This window comes from Anopheles stephensi, chromosome 2, assembly GCF_013141755.1.
Source record: "Anopheles stephensi strain Indian chromosome 2, UCI_ANSTEP_V1.0, whole genome shotgun sequence".
Taxonomy (NCBI): Eukaryota; Metazoa; Arthropoda; class Insecta; order Diptera; family Culicidae; genus Anopheles; species Anopheles stephensi.
The window spans coordinates 10,311,850-10,328,943 of record NC_050202.1 but is presented as its reverse complement, the minus strand read 5'-3'; the positions used below and the strand labels follow the sequence as shown (position 1 = coordinate 10,328,943).

Here is a 17,094-nt window from a genome sequence, read left to right as displayed (position 1 = left end):
CCCGCCCACTAGGCTCTCACGTTTCATCTGCTCTGCGCGAGCTTTTGGCGCAAAACAGCTCTCCGAAACCGCATGGTGTGCAAACGCCACGTGCTCTTATAACGACGATGGAATTTTTAAAATTCTCAACTATCTTCCATTAGTTTTTAGACAATAAAATTCAACATCATCATCGCTTGTTTCAGACGGTTGTTTTGTATAATTAAAAAAAAGCTTAGAGAAGTATGGAACTGGAATTAATCTATTAAAAGTTCGATCAGATCGGTGCATAGCATTGTACTACGTGTCTGAAAAGAGTAAAAATGCAGAGTAATTCGATTTAAGAAAACGAAAAAAAGTAAAATTAAACGTCTAAATATATCTAGAAAATAAATTCAATTAAAAAATAATTCACACACGCACACACAATAATCACAAGATGTAGTTAAAGTCATCCAGTTGTTTTTTTAAATATCTTTTACTTACCCCAACCTTCTCGTACTCCTCGGGAAAACGACCGTTTCTTCCTTGATTTTTAATATTCATATTTATGTTTGCTTCTCCGTTTGCAGGAGCTAGCCTGCTGCTTCGCTCATTTTATTTTCTTCGTTAAATGCTAGTACTCGGTTTTTATCCGATTATTTTCTGACCCTGTGTAGAAGAGCTCCACATTTTACTATATTTACGTGCGGTGCTTAAGGAGTTATTATTATTTGATCCTTTCATTTGCTTTTTTTATATTCGCTAACCTACGGCTTACATGAGAGTGTGTGAGAGAGATGTGAGAGAGACAGAGGCTATGGAAAAGCTAGCAAGATACTCTTCTTACTGTTTGGACAACAAATATAGGACCAGCTACAATAATATTTGTTTTCTCTCGTATTCTCTCTTGTTTTAATGTTTCTTTTTTTGTGGTTTGATATTTAAATGCCTAAGTGCTAGTAAAAATCATTTGTCTTTTAGTTATGCTCATCTTTACAGGAATCTCTTGTTCAAGATAGCTAGCTACTAGCGCTACCGATGTCAACAAATTAAAAACAGGTATATCGGACAACAAATGCATTTTTGGGTGTTTTTTTTTAAATAATAAAAGTGGAAAGTTAATGCACAAACTATTAAAAATGCTAAAATAAAACAATAAAACAAATCAAACATTTGTATGGGTGTGTGTGCATTCCCTATTTACAACATCGTACACGCCACCAACTGTCTTGCGCTTGTAGTCTCGCCGGTTGAAATACCCGTATTGAGGGTTTTAGGTTCTTCCTTTCACAGCAAAAAGATCGATCCGTTTGAATTGTCCCTTGGAGAGACATTTCCCAACCAACGGTTAACGAGTTCGATCAACGGAAAAAATGCAACATTAAATCTGCCACTAGAACGCATCACTAGCCATCACATCATGCCAACCAACGTGCGGGAGAGAGATCCTTCTTTGGGGAGAATAGGAGGAGTTAATCATCGTCTACTTTTTCTCGTCCGGATTGGGATTCGGTTTCCCCACAAACTTGGCATCGAGTTGGCCCGGTACCTAAAACAAAACAAGCAACAATTTTGAAACCCCGTCCCATGGTCCCGGGTTAGTGATAGAGAAAGAGAGCGCGATATGAGGGTGGATCGTAACCTTAGTTGGTTATTAGCTTAGAAAATGATTTGATACTGAATGTCAGGATATGGTGTTAAGTAGTTCGTATTGTGAAAAACAGCGTCTAAAGGCGTCCTGAATGAAAAGAAAAATGATCATAGCCAAAGCATGTTTATTCGACCCCTTAATAAAGCTTCCTGACAACATTTAACGAAAAGCAGTACCTAATTAGTTCCCAAACAGCTAATTCAGACGAAAACAGGATTTAAAGAAATTAAAAATGGCTGATAGAGAAGGAAATTACTAATCATGGCAGCTGCTTGATTCGCAAAAAAATATGAATGACTAAGCACATGATCGTAGACAGGAAAACGTGAGACTTATAATGCACTTAACCCATCAGAATAGGAAGCAGCAGAAAAGACAATAATAAAAAAAACCTACGCAAAAGATAGACTAAAACTTTACCGAAACAAACCAAATTAAAATTAAACACCTAAACATATTTTGAAGCCACATAGAAAAAAAAAACACGCTCAATTAAAATCCCCTCCTGATACAGAGAGGGAGAGTGTGTGTGATCCCGACCTCAAAATCGAGCGAGCGAGTTATTACGAATTGTTGGGAAAGAAGCGACACTCTCCGTTTGAGCCGTTCAGAATGATCTGCTTTCCGTTCGGAGGGCTACCGCCCACGGTGCTGTCGAAGGAATCGTCCAGATCCAGCTCACTCTGGAAGAGAAATGGTAGGGAGAAGGATTTGGGATGACGGGGGTTTCACACGGAAGGTGGAAAGGGGGGAAGGGTGCGAAGGGTGTGAACGTGTTCGCGTTGATCAGAATGGGCCGGGTAGACAATTATAGAGGTGAAAGGAAAGAACAGAACAGAAGAGGTTGGAAGTTTTAAATTTTGAATCGATTTTTCGAAACTTCGATGCGTGTAGAGAAAAAGAAAATACCAAACGACATCTACTACATCAGCGATTAGTAGTGCAAACCGAATCAGATTTAAATCAGATCAGCGTGTTAGCTCTAGAGTGGGGAATGGAAAGGAGTTAGTTGAGGAGCGTTGGGGTAGCGTTTGAATTGTAAAAAAAAACAACGGGTGTTAGAAGTGAGTGGTGCGCCAGCAGGTAGGATAGGAGGGCTGAGGATCGACAGGGACGTTCAACCAAAGGCTGTTGTGAAGCTAGTTTACAGGGTTTTACGGGTTTGTATTAGTGGTGGGCGCTCCGGAATCGGTTCCGATTCGAATTTCGGAACCATTTCCGAATCCGATTCCGGATCCAATTCCGTAATCGGTTCCTAAATTGATTCCGGATTTACCGGATTCAGAATCGATTCTCCAAAATTCGAAGCGCTTCGGAATCGATTCTGACCAAAACATCATTTTGCCCATCACTAGTTTGTACTTAAGAATATCAACATTTTAAATAACTGTAAAAGACTCGAGAAGGCACCCCCCCCCCCCCCCTGACAAAATTTGTTAGGCACTGTAGGATTTACGCCTGAATGTATGCAATCCGCAGTACACGTTGCGAAAGCTTCACAGTGAGCTTTCAGTGTGGTCAAAAATGATTGAATAAAGTCGAATGAAATATTGCTTATTATTCGATTAAATCCCCTTCCCCCTATCCTGACCATTTATATTGGCTTGAAGGAGCAACGTAATGATTTTTGGTCACGCTAGGAGTGACCAATCAGGCTTACAAAATACACGGTATTCCCGGACTGTAACGGAACATTGGTTCGATGAATACTTTTTACCGGGCATAGATATTCAAAAAAGGAGGAAAAATAAGAATAATAACATTTCAAATCACTTCTTACAATTTATATGAGCATGCTCTACATGAGGCGGTCCGGTTGCTGTGGTGACAGCGGCGTCGATCTTCACACGGCAGGGCCGGCGTTCAAATCCCATCTAGACCGCCTCCCCGTACGTAAGGCGGACTACTTTACTACGGGTAAAATTAAGTCACAGAAAGCCAGAAATGGCAGGCCAAGACCTCCCGAGATTGTAGTGCCAAGGAAAAAGAAGCTCTACACGCTGTCCAGTAACAGTATTAAGGAACAATGCATAATGTTTATACCAAACGAGTTATGACCATACAAAAATCCCACTGTGCAATAAAAATGACAGGCCACAGTGCTGCACACACAACAAGATTTTAGGGGGGGGGGGGGGGGGGGGAGGGGGGTTCTCGAGTCTTTTACTAATAATTCACTCAACAAGGGACAAATCTAGATCACACTTACAAACTGACCCGTAAAACCCTGCAAAGTTAATTCCGAGCAATGGGAAATCCAAACCAACTCGTCATTACTAACCTGAACGGTCTTTTCCCCCATCGATAACGGTTCGATGTGGATCATCCAGTTTAAAAAGATTTATAAACAACAGAATTAGACTATTCTACCTCGCTTAAACTACGTCAAAATAGAAACAAATCCGGATTAGCACGATCTCTCTATAAGCACCGCCAAACCGACAACGAAAAAAAACAGGGAAATAAACAAAACAAGCGCAGCTAAGGACGCCACAGTGACGACGAAGAGTAATAATGGTCAGTAAAGAGCAGTTATGTTAGGGCAAAAAGTCAAAGCACTGCTACAGTGAGCTCGTGTGATGCACAGGAGCAAACCCACTTACCTCCGGTTTGGCGCGATGTGTATCGACGGCATGAATCGGCAGCATAATGTGTTCCACCTTGCAACCGTACGCGACCGGCGTTAGCTTGATGATGGTGTGTAGAGGCACTTTCAAGTATGGTAGTTCATCTGAGACAGGAAAAAAACGGTGCGCAAGGTTCGCTTAAATTGAAACAATTCTTCCCATTCTCAATCTTCTTCCCGCTTACCAGCAGATTTGTCCAAAAAGTATGCCAACACGCATCGCAACACCGCCTGATGGGAAACGACGAGCACATTGCCCTGCCGTTCCAGCTCCATCATGACCGGTTCCAGCCGTACCACCAAATCTTCGTAGCTTTCACCGCGTGGATAGCGATAGGCAAATTTGTTCTGATCGCGCGCCTTAAACTCTTCCGGGAAACGCTGCTGAATGTCCTCGTACGTCATCTCTTCACAAATGCCCTGAGAAAACAGTGGGAGTTGGTGTTCATTTCAGCCCTGTCTAATAAGCAACCGAGCAAGCAGCGAAACTTACTGCATCAATTTCATTCAGTGCCTTCCAGCGTTCCTGCGGTGCGTTTACATCGGCAACCGTTTGAATTGTCCGTTTCAACCAGGACGTCCACACCCGCAGTCCCTCGATCTGCTGTTCGTCGATGTATTTGGCGAGTGCCTGTGAATAGCGACGGCCCCGTTCGCTCAGGTTGGAATCACCACCGATCAGACCCTGTAGATTGTGTTCACTTTCTCCGTGCTGTAGGAAACGGTAGAAGCATGTGCGGTTAAGTTACGGTTCGGGATAATCGGTTTGGGACCGCGTTGGGCCTCCACTTACTCTGGTGAGATAGATCGTTCTCGGGGTAATGTGAATATTCATCAGGTAGTACACGATGCGCGACTGTATGTGACCCTCGTGCTTGTGCACGACCACCTTTTCGCCCGTGTTGTAGATCTTCATGTACGACAGATCCTTCTCTAGCTCCTCGCTCAGTGGTTCGTACCGTTCCTGGTAGTGTTCGATGCGCAGCCGGAAATCGGACAACGCCTCGTCCATGTTCATGTTCCGATAGTCGGGGCTACTTACTTTTACTTCCTGCACGAGCAAAACAAGTGTGTCGACCGAAAATAAAGCAACAGAAAAAAAACAGATGGAGATGGTGTTAGTGACTGTCGGGACTTTGTACGTGGTTAGGAAATCGGTGGTATAAATCTACATAGTTATCAGAGTAGGGAACACGTCTTTTTTAACAGTAGTAATGACGATGAGTTAAAACATAATAGGGTCTTTTTCGTAATTTGTGGCTGTTTACTGTAGAAAGAATTTGGAATATTCAAGCGGTTAGCATCAAAATGACCATTTCACAGTGGGATAGCACAAGGACAAAAATATTGTCTCTTTAACTAATTTTGACAGCTAGTATCATCCAAGTATGCTTTGTATCCAAGTATCGTCCAGAAATATTGTTTTGTGAACCTTCTCTTGCATCTTTTTATCCCAATAATTATGGATCAAAACAATCGAAACTCTTGGCAAACGTCCGAGCAAAGGTCACAACTGGTGAAAACCATCATAACCGTGGCCCTGATGGCATCAAACTGTACCAACATACCAAATTATCAGTTGAAAAGCACCCGCTCGTACCTCGAACAAATTCGTAGCGAAGCAATAACGAAAGGTGAACAGTTACCAAACGTAGAACGGATGCTAACGCTGCTAAATTCGCACATGGAACTACTACCGTTACAACCGTTACAATTGCAAACCACGGCGAACACAAATCAACACACAAAATCTACATGAAGAGGGTAAACGGATTAGAAACGAGAAATGGAAGTGGACGAGTGGGTCGCTGTGTTTTAGTCATCGATAAACACACACACACACTGCACAAACAATAGTCACCTCGTTCGGAACCAGTGGTGGATGATGCTCCAAGCCACTGAGCTTGACCTGGCATGATGAACGAAGGGGGGGAAAACCGGAAGTTATCGGTTCGTATAAGAAAATTATAATATCGTTTCGGCAAGCACACACAACCAATTGATTCCTCTTACACTCGTACGGTCTTGGTTTTTGTTTTCGTTCCGCAGAAAAAAAGGTCTAATGAGCGAGATGGTCCAAAAGTGGTAGACGAGTTGAGTGTTTTACCTCCCCCCTCTCCCGGAACAATGCTTACCATGATGTTTTGTTCGATAATGCTGGGATCGTCACAGATTGATTCGACGAAGAAGAGCTTATAGCCCATCTTTTTCACCACTATTTCGCGTATCATCTGCCGGCGGTCACGGGTGGAATTTGTAGCATCAAATACCTGAAAGAAGCAAGAACAGAAAACATTCGCAATTAGCTAACGGAAGGAAGTAGAGTATTCGTTTGTATGTTTTCTTGTGAATTCCAAAACATTGGTAAAAGTTGCACGAAAAACAAACATGCATAATCTCTACAGCCCTCGATGGTTCTATGCTCGTTGGCACATTAGTAAACAAACAGTCCTACAATCTGCCGAACAAATAAAGCTTGTTTCCCGTCCCTCCACTCACTTAATCGCTCAATCGAATTTGTACGTTGCGTCTACATCATCGTTCCAGATGCATCACAACTGCAACAAGTGCATCCCCCTTATCGATTCTACCGCTTCTGTAAACAAAAGCTACCACCAGCACGCGTTCAAACTGTGGACCTGCAGGACGTTTGATAGCTGCTGACAAAAATGCTTTAATAAGATTAAAGTAATCGTTTTACTATCGCCACGAGCGCGTTAATCTGCGTTAAAACGATGCCATTCGGGGAGATTACTGTAAGCTTCCATGATTGATCGATACTCCTTCCTCAAAGCTTATCTTCCTTTTATCTATCGCTCACACACCCCTTTGACCTCGACCCCGACCCCGCTCACTTACCGCAACTTCTCCTCCGTTTTCCAACCAATTGCAAACATCCTCCAGCGCCAGCTCGGCACAGTGCTGCCGGATGGCCATCGCTTCCTCATTATCCGGACGGAAAAACTCATGGCTACGGTAGGCATCGGTTGCATGGCGTCGATACTCGCCCAGATTAAACACCTTCGTGTTGATGCCGATCCAGTTCAGGTAGCGGGACAGTTTCTTTGAGATGTACGTTTTACCGCGGGCCGGCAGTCCGACCATCGCAATCACATGCGGGCTGTTCACATAGTTGGCACGTTCACCTTGAGTAAGATAGGGAATAAAACACAATTATTAGTTAAAGAACATCTAAGTTTTAAAAAAATAATTCAAGTAAAACAATCCACACCATTGCCAAACGTTTCCTTGTTCAAAAATTTCCAGCCAAGGGAAATCATGTTGTCGCTGGATTCTTTCTCACCCGTTGCCATGCCTACTGTGGAAAGGGCACTACTTTTACTTGCAAGCAATAATTCTAGCTGCCGTAGCTCTCTACAGTTGCGATTTATGATGCACCTTTCAAGCCTCTGCTTTTTTTTTATTTCACAATCAAGGCCTAGGAGCTGCAGACTCCACACTTGTACGACGGAACTTGGTGAAAGGAACACTAACGACCAAACCACAACAACACTCTCCTCAGGGCAATCTTTCACTGACACCAAATGGTGCTAGGGTAGGGCGAGATGCAGAATGCAACGAACAAAGCGGAGGAAAGTGAATCGACCTAGAAATTAGATAACGATGCAATCTTGCGGTCCAATGTTCCTCATGCACAGCAGCGCCCGTAAGTACACACTGCGAGCCACACTTAGCGTCGTCCGGTGATGGATTTTTTTTTTTTGTGAAGAATAATATTATTATGATTCTTTATGATTCCGGAAGCTACCCGGATCGTTTTCCTACGCTAACCGGCACCTTTTTTGTGGAAGGTAACGATGTGGAAGGAAACGGAAAAAGTTGCACAATGTTTGGTTGTTTTTTGCCAAATGTTGCTGCTGCTGCTGCTGATGTATTGTTGTCGTTGTTGTTCTGCGCGCCGGGAGTTGTCAAATTCGAACGCAACACGTTTGCAGAGCCTAGTTCAAGTGTTTGTTTTTACGTTGGTACAGGTAGCGCTCAACGGTGGCGCTTGTGTGAAAGGAACCAACAGTTTCAAGCATTTGATTTTTAATTTTAGCTTACTGTAGTAAATCTCGGTTATATTCATTAAAAATACAATAAAATAAATTTCAAAAGAATGAAAAAATCGCCGGAAAATGAAATTATCTCAATTCGCTCAGATGATATTAGCGCCATCTATTGATCGCACTGGTGAACCACATAGCAAAGACACGCGCCATTTAGGAATAAATTTTTTTTTTAGTATTATCTGATTGGGAAAATATAAAACAGCATCCAAAATATTCGATTCTCTTCTTTAGAACCCATTGGTTGAATTATCGGACTAATTTTCAATCTACACAGGCAAGAGTTGTAAAGACTAAGAAGGAGCCGCTACAATGACGAGCTCTGTGAATTTCACCAAGGTGGGCTGATCATGTCATGAGAATGGCACCGGGAGACCCAGTCCCTACAAAGTCCTTCTAAACCACCATACGCCATTTGTTGGAGTTTCGAGGATTTCTCCAGCAAGTCGGATAGTTAAGTAGGTATTCAATCAACCTCGCAATTACAATTACCATCGCTTTTGCTGTAGCATAATCACAATAATGCACACAGCAAGACTGATCACCGAGCACTAGCACTAGGTTCAATTGCACTAGACCCGCTGAAATTACGGTTCCCGATTTACCATTGAGCTGCATATTACACCCATTTACAACCCACCCTCGTTATCTCTCTTTACAACGGCGAAGATTGGTGTATGAAATCACCACCAAAGAGATTTTGTTTTGCCCCGGGGTGTGGTGTCGTATAGGAAATCGCTACAAACTACTACTTTCCACAAGTGTGAACACGTGCCCGATGTGGTTCTCGCGCCGGTTGGCGCGCTTGTTTGGCATCAATTTGCAATTCTGATCTGCCAACCACCTCACCCCCACACACTTCTGATTTCGCTTCGGTTCTGTTCCGTGGCGTTGGACAGTGCATTCGGCAGAGCAAGAATCTGTGCATTCAACAAGTTTGTTTTAAGGTCTAGAAATAGTGGAAACTGTTACTGTTAATACCATCTGATCGCACCCATACGATCATATCAGATGTCAGATGAAGTGATGACAAATTACAGAGCAACGGAAGAAAAAACAAAACCGTTTAAACATCACGGCGGCCGGAACACAGCACTGCGTATGCATCAGCCTCGGTCGTCTTCGGTCTGCGCTCTGATGAGTTGAGTGACAGACAATGCGACGGGTTTTTGTGGTTCGAAAATGCGCACGCGAAACCGCGACGCCGCATTTGATGACGATAAAACCGGATTCGTTGGCGTTTACCAACCTATTCGTCATTCGTTCGTTACACCCCGTTCGTCCGTGCTGGCGCTTGGGGAGACCTCATTCTTGTGTCATGTGTATTTCCTTTTGGTGCGCTTATTTTTAAGCTCCCCCTTTTTTTATTTGGACGTAATAATGAAGACACGCTTCGGTCAAGTGGACAAACGCACGAAGAAGTGTGATGCTACCCAGCAACCACGGTCACGTGATCGAGGGATGATTAAGCCGGTTGAACACTTAAGAACCGGTTGGTGCCAATATCATTATGTTAGATAAAAATGAACAGCTGTTGTTCTGGTGCTGAACTAGGAAGTTATGAGGCGCTTCTTCAACTTCCTTTCTAGAGCTAAATGTTCAGCTAAAAATGCCTTACTGAATATACGTTTATTACTACAATATATGAAGCTCGACAGTTTGCTAATGGCAAATAATCGATAACACCAAGTGCAAATGCCGAGCAGAATCGAACAGGTGGGTGGTACACGCAACCAGTTTTTTTTGTTTGCCGCCAAAACGTGATCCTCACACGTGCCCCAAACATTAGCAGCCAGAAGTCCTTTCGCGGACTTCTCCAATTGCTTAACGTGCACGTACGTACGACGGTCATCCACCACCACGATCCGGATTTAATTTGACTGTTTTCGCTAATTTCCTGATCGTAATTGGATGGCATGCTCTATTTGCAAATTGGTCACGATTTCTTGACTGCAAAAAAAAAAATTACCCCCCCATAAATAGACACTCGCAATGGGGTTTGATAAGATCTTAGTTATTTATCTTGCTTCCAAAGAATTCGATAGTATCAACAAAATAATCAGTACCAAAATAGTAGATCAACATCGTATATTGATTTTGCAACAGTTCAGCCAAGAAAACACCCCAGTCACAAGGGGCTGCATCACCACCACCCCGATTGATTGCAGCCGTTTTGTTTATCATCATTCCAAGGAACTTCGTATAGGGGTACGAGTGTGAGGAGGTGACAGGGAGCACAAAAATAAACATCTCCTATTTCATGGCAGCGACTAGAAAATAATTTTGCAACGCAGTGCTAAATGCGCCTTGCGATGCAGTGACGTGAGTCATCGCTAGATAAAGGGTGTATAGGCGTTCCAGTAAACCTGTTGACTGGAGGGCGTGCAATGGAGATGGGACTTATTTGTCGCCGTACATAGTAGCATTCTCCCCCCTGTGAGATTAAAAGTGTAATGCAGTTCTAATGATTATTCTGAGCCAAGAACTGCCATATTCTAATCCTGCAACTCTTACTCTCTTCCCGTACTCGGTGTCCCTAATGTCATTCGCAATGTCACAGGATCATTGCACATAGGGGAGGAGGCGAGAGACAGTTGCTGGAAGCAATAGAGAAAAAAAGGCAACCCCGAAAGCGATAGCCGCCGCACAGATAATGCATTATGACCGACTATATTTACCACCCGGTCACACACTCTTCACACACTCGGCTTGGCGCGCTCGGCAACAAGATCCCAAATATTGGTCCCGGCCCGGCAGCTATCGTAAATCACTTTCGCTTTGATAATACGACCGACCATTGGTGGTGATGTTGCAGCTACTACAATACCACTCCAAAGAACCACCCCACGAACGTTCCAACGCTGATAAGCGCTCCGTCCAAACAAAACCGGCCCCAAACACACATCATCCGGGCGAGAAGATTCCACCAGCCCGGCGACGTAATCGATTACGCGGAGAAGCCGGCACAAAACGTCACTGGGCCGCGACCTTGTGGTCATCGGAAGATCGAAGACGTGTCCTTTTTTTTTTGCTTGCCCTCTTCCAGTACCTTTCCTCCCCGCCCCAGTTGCTGGTTGGATTCGCTGCTGTGTGCTAAAATTCGCCCTGATTATGAAGGATTTGCGTCATCTAGAGCCACGGTTTCAGTCGGTGAAGCAACCTTATCACAACGGGTCGGTAGCAGACATGCAAGCTGAGTGCAAACAAGATTCTACGAGGGAGGAACCTGCTCCGAAGGAACATATCCAGCAGACGAGTTAAAGATCTTATCCTGAAGAATGATCCTACCGATTCTAACGAATCGTTATCCGGACCGATCTCACCCGAACAAAAGTAACAATTATATTGCAAAATAATCATCCAAGGGTGTAAACAAACCATAGCAAAGGACAACAAAACTCATTATCGCATCTTGCAAAATAGCCGAACCCGGAAGATTAACGCACGCCGGCAAACTCTGGCTCCTAATGTGGGGTGTGCGTGTAGCGTAATAACGTCCGCGGTAGACAAGAGGTCCGTCAACGAGTTCAACGGCTGCGGTGTATAATATAGCCAACAACAGGCATCACGCAGCACCGTGCACGATAAGGCGATAAGACAACGCATTCCTTCGCCCACTGTAAACATATATGTTTTTCCCCGTTCATTTAGACATTAACTTCCGAAGATGGTTTAAAGCATTTAAAAAAGATTCTAATTGCCAGAAGGAAGGAATTAGTATGTTTTTTTTTGCTACACAGAAAAAACGGAAATAATTAATGCGCAATTATATGTTGGACCTGTCTGCGGGTGTTTATCACACCCGTGCGCTGGCGCGACTTAGCGACTCACCTCAAACAAAATCAATCGCCCGCATATCTTATCGATAAGAGAAGCGAAGAAACGACTCTCCAGGAGCAGAAAAATTAAAGCACACACCATTTTGACGTCGAATTTAATTTGACAGTTGATCGCCATACATTGCGCCGCAGTAGGCGAGTAATTTAATTCCGACACCTCTCGTCATTGATTTCAACGCCACCGTTGATCCGTGTTACCAAAGCCATCAATCAATCGATCTAGTGTACTCTAGGCCACTCTATTAGGATCCCCAGTCAAGATGGCAGCAGCTTCAGCGTAATTTAATTGAGTTCTCTTCGCTCAGGTGTCTGTGCGACCGTCTGACCAAAACAAACCCGAAAAGCAATAATATCGACATCAATCAACGAAACGTTTATCGGCGGTACGGTCACGTTCTAGGGGTTTGTCTGGGCACGTGCATCACGAGCACGAAATGAGTGAATTGGGGAAAAAAGTAATTACTATCGTGAAGAGAGCGTTTTTGTTTTGCGTTTTTAAATGCTTTAGTTTTGCTGAACCTTCGCATCAAGTCCTGCCGTATCAAATCTCTTTTTAGTGGAAAAGTTTAAAGTGCTTATTGAGGCATGTTCTGGGAGTAAAATCATTGATGATTTTGTTGACCTCCACAAGTAATAAATTCTTCTTCTTCTTCTTCTTCTTCTTTGGCACTACTACAACCTCGGGAGGCTTCAGGCCTGCCATTTCTGGCTTTCTGTGACTTGATTTTATCCGTAGCAAAGTACCCGGCCCTTCGCACGGGGAGAAGGTCTTGATGGGATTTGAACCTCGGTTTTGCCGTATGAGAGTTATGTATATTTTGATGCCACAAGGCCCTCCGTGGTAAGCTCCATCAAGAATTCCTCGGTAGAAAATCGTGTGGCCGAGTGTAGAGCCTTTTATGTCCCTTACAGTTACAGCTCCAATACTTTCAATTCCAACCTGTTTATGTCCAACATTCCAACTGAACGATAAGGTTCATAATGAGTAATGAAAGTGACTAAGTGCTTGTTTGAAGAAACCCCACGCAACTATCTATCTGACCCAGTTGAAAAATCAATTACATTTCCCTGCTGCCTTGCCCCTTTCAATCCGATACGCATTTCCATTTGGGCGTAAATAACACTTCTATTGCTTCGTCGATCGGAAAATGGTGGAACACCACCCACTCTCACTCGCTTGTGCAACTGGGGTGGGACTACATTTCCCAGTTATATAAACTAAACCCAGGGAAAGCGCACTGCTCACCACGAGGACAATTCACGTGCTCGGCTTTGAGAAGATGCAACAACCGTGTCTCAAGAGGGTGGGTATAGAAGAACTCTCCCCCCCCCGTATGCAGTTCGCTACCTTTCGTTGGTCGCCACACCCAAACGGAAAAGGAAATTGCACAGGAAAATCCAAGGACATTGTAGTACATTGTCCACACGCCAAACGGGTGCCCATTCGTAGGGAGCCGAGCTTGTGGTTAGATACATACACTAATACACACACTCGGAAGGTGCATACGAACTGCACCGCGTCTTCACCCAAGAAATGGGAACGCGCAACTGGTGCCATTTTCCCCGTCCCTCAAGTTCAAGGGCGTCGGGCCCACCACCGTCGTGGAAGGGGCCCACGTTTAAGGGACGGTGGCGTGCCGCTCATTATCCAACTACGCTTGGGGCCGATTGCTTCGTAAAGGGAAAAGCGAGAAGGAGATGCAGCTCGCAGCCAGGTTCTCCATTGTGTTGCACTTTACTACGCTGTGCAAAATTGTGCCCTTCTTTCGCTTCATGTCATTTGTGGGCCCCGTTTTTATGCGCTGCAAGCATCCCATCTCCAATTGGCTTCTCATAATGAATAACGCGAACTGATGGGAAATGCTCTCTTTCGCTTGCTTACGATGCTATAGCAACGGGGTTTGGGGCAAAGCAGCATAGCGTAGCAACGGAGTTAGCTTGCCTTGTTGGAAAATGGGGAACAGTTCATTAAACAATCAACCTACTGCGATGTATGGCCAGAAGGCGATGGTCGGAAGAAGGTGTGGAATTGCCGAAAAACAATGTTTGCTGCTAGACATGTATAGACTGAGTTGAGACACATCCAGAATTGAGTTTGATCCCGGATAACCTTCCTTAATTAGAGCGCAAGATCTGTTGAGGATTGATGGGAAGTATTCCAACTTTGGAGAGTCTTACAGCTATAGATTCTGCCCTTAAAACAGAGCTTTGAGAAGATACTGTAAAAGTTACAGCATTAAAGCCACTTTGTTGTGGTTCTACTAATCTAATGACTACTCAAGAGGCCTCAAGTTCAACGAACGACTCCTACCCGAAAACCCTGACCCCTGCACATAAACACTGTGACGGCCTTACTAAGGTCGGTGGTGAGCATAGAATGCAAGACGATTCCCTTTTACTACCCAGACCGACACACACACACACACACATCGTGCGATATCATCCCTCTGTTGGCACACGGTACATAAGTTCTCAATTAAAAATACCGCAGCTGTTTCTCGCTCAGCTGATTCGCCCCTTTGAGCCAGGGATGGGAGGATTTGGCGAAAGCAAAAAACTAAAAAAAAATCTCCCTGATTCATCTACGCCACCGTGGAGGAGTGGCCGATCGTCGATTGTAGACGATTTTCCACGCGAGAGAGCATACAATGGCATCTCCACTGAGATGGAAAATTGAGAAAAAGAAGGGACCAGGGCGGTACATCATCAGACGAGAGAAGAAGACTGATAAGGATTAGGTGGAAAATGGGAAAACCGGAGAATTAGAGAAACCATTGCTTCAAACCAAGCCAACAAGTGTCACAGTAACCGTCAAAATAACAACAGAGGCTTCGATGCGTGTGTTGTCTAAGATGCAGGGACGGATGTCTGCGGTGGTTGCTATTGGACGCAGGAAATTGCTAGAAACAAGCTTCATCACCATGGGAACTCGTACACCCAAGAAGCCTTTCCTTCATCAGCCACGCGAAAGTACACGAGGTCAGCAAATGCTCGCGGCTTGAAACGTGCTCTTTTCCTAGAAAATTGTGTCCTACGTCTCGTGTGAGGCACGAAACACAGAGGAATGCAACAAAACCTCCTGATGTAATTAAGAAAAAAGGATAGCTAAACTCTACATGTAGCAGCCTGTACTACAACAAGCAGGAAAAGCGCCAACGCCGCCGCCATCGAAAAAAACGTGGCGAACATCGGAAAAATGGATTCTATTTTTAATGTGTAACAAAATTTTCACAACCGCGCGTCTCCATCGCCGGTCAGACAGCATTTTTGAGGTGTTTTCCAACCTCTCCCCCCAACCCGTAGAAGGGTGCTTGTGTATGTGCGCCGTGAGCGTCAATGGTCGGCACAACACACTGTTCTTGCTTTACTCGCTCCTAGAAGAAGAATCGAGTTTTTCCCATTTCCTTTTTGGACCGACCGGATGTTTTACACCTTCATTTTCCGTTGCCGGTCGTTGCCATCTATCTCTCCCCCCGCTCTCTCTCTCTCTCTTTCGTTCTACGTCACTTTCATGGTCACGGTGACACGCATATCACGGTGCGTTCGGGCAGGAAGAAGTCAGGTGGGGTGGGGACGGACGTGCGACGAAAGGTGGCGTGATTACGGCGTTCTCAGCGGTCACTTTTCTACTCTCATTCGCTCGCGTGCGCATTTCGATCTCACTCTAATTTACGCTCGTTGCCATAGTTTCCACCGAGCGGGATGGTATAGAAAGGGGAGGGGGGAGGGAGGCCGCTGAGAGGAAGGACGGAAAAATTTGCTCCTCGCTTTACACACGCCTTCCATTATGCTTATGCCGGCGGAAATCGCATCGTTTCGTCACTTTTGCCGACTGTAAATTCCTTTACCACAAAACGCACATACTCACACACAGAGCAAGCAATGGGCAGTAGTTGATTGAACTAAGTCGCATTTTGTTCACGGTCGCAGAAAAACTTACCCCGAATAGGAAATGGTTTCGTCTGGATGGTTTCCGTCGTTGGGGGCAGCATCTTGCGCGTCCCCTCGGACATGACGCTCGGGCACAGTTGGATTTCACTCAGCGCTTCACCGTACTGTTTGCCACCGCTCTGGCTCGATGTGCGCACTCGCAACGAACGGGACGCGATGGCCGCGGCCACGGCGGAAGCGGTCGGGGCAGTGGCGGGCAGCGACACGGTGACCGGCGGATTGCCACCGGTACCAGCAGTAGCAGGAGCAGCAGCAGCAGCAGCAGCACTCACAATCACGTCCATCTTCGACGAGCTTAGCGGCCAAACAACAAGCACCGCGGTGTACGGATTCGCTCGAAACGCATCGCTGTACGCGAAATGCCAATCTCGCGGTCTGTGCTCACTCTCTCTCTCTATCGCTCAATAGCTAGCCGAGATGAGAGCGAGAGAGAGCGAGCGAAAACGAGAATCGCAAAAGAGAGCGAGAGAGAGCTATCAACGGCAAAAGGAGACGCGCAAACAGTGGCGTGAGCAAGAACGAGAGAAAAAGTGAGAGATAGAGAGCACGACGTATACGACCTTGGGCCATAACAACGCGCGTTTTGTTTACATTTGCCTACATGGCTTCCGTTCCGTATCGGCTGTTTCCCCCAAGAGGATGGGATAGCGCGCGATTTTCCAACGTGGAATTTTTACAGAAAATGGGTTTGCGAAAAACGGAGTCAAAAGGGAATTGGGAGTGGAAATTTTTTGACAGTTACCTGCTTCGAAGGAACCTGCTTGTCCTTAATTATTCAGTGGAAAGTTTTCGCCGAAAGGGGCAGGTAGAAAGGAGGTGGATGGAATTTTCCTCTGTATGTTGTTCTTTCTCTTTGTATATCGCCATCCGGCATCGATGGTCCCAACGGCCAGATCATCCCAAGGCAATAAAACTGATTGTGTCGTTCGTGGGGCGGAGTACTACCGCCGCTTAGGGGATTGAATCTTTTTCCCTATTTGAAGCGTCACTAAATGA

The 17,094-nt window shown here is 45.0% G+C and overlaps 1 protein-coding gene and 1 long non-coding RNA gene across 8 annotated transcripts; one reads left to right on the top strand and one right to left on the bottom strand.

Moving 5' to 3' along the window:
- Positions 1–159: 159 nt before the first annotated feature.
- On the bottom strand, positions 160–16,446 carry LOC118503887 (6-phosphofructo-2-kinase/fructose-2,6-bisphosphatase). Of its 7 annotated transcripts, XM_036037645.1 has the most exons (9): positions 16,088–16,428; positions 7,098–7,384; positions 6,374–6,508; positions 5,032–5,289; positions 4,732–4,950; positions 4,424–4,658; positions 4,216–4,343; positions 2,153–2,295; positions 1,391–1,510 (listed from the first exon to the last, which is right to left on the bottom strand). In XM_036037645.1, the coding sequence occupies exons 1-8, from the start codon at positions 16,380–16,382 to the stop codon at positions 2,176–2,178; spliced, it is 1,677 nt and encodes a 558-aa protein (XP_035893538.1). In that variant the 5' UTR covers positions 16,383–16,428; the 3' UTR covers positions 1,391–1,510; positions 2,153–2,175. The 7 variants fall into 7 exon arrangements, with proteins under 7 accessions (XP_035893540.1, XP_035893539.1, XP_035893542.1 ...); XM_036037647.1 differs by lacking the exons at positions 1,391–1,510; positions 2,153–2,295 and adding an exon at positions 160–287 and having other exon boundaries at positions 16,088–16,403; XM_036037646.1 differs by lacking the exon at positions 2,153–2,295 and having other exon boundaries at positions 533–1,510; positions 16,088–16,446.
- On the top strand, positions 532–1,994 carry LOC118503891. The gene is made up of 2 exons (XR_004905228.1): positions 532–1,269; positions 1,318–1,994. It is a non-coding gene; the product is annotated as an uncharacterized LOC118503891 (long non-coding RNA).
- Positions 16,447–17,094: the final 648 nt, after the last annotated feature.

Excerpts from the sequence above, each read along its gene's own strand:
- LOC118503887 (XM_036037645.1), bottom strand. The coding sequence starts at position 16,382 with ATGGACGTGATTGTGAGTGCTGCTGCTGCTGCTGCTGCTCCTGCTACT. Across the intron at positions 6,509-7,097 it reads AAAACGGAGGAGAAGTTGCG|GTATTTGATGCTACAAATTC; the intron begins GTAAGTGAGCGG and ends TGCTTCTTTCAG. Across the intron at positions 5,290-6,373 it reads TTATCGAACAAAACATCATG|GAAGTAAAAGTAAGTAGCCC; the intron begins GTAAGCATTGTT and ends TTGCTCGTGCAG.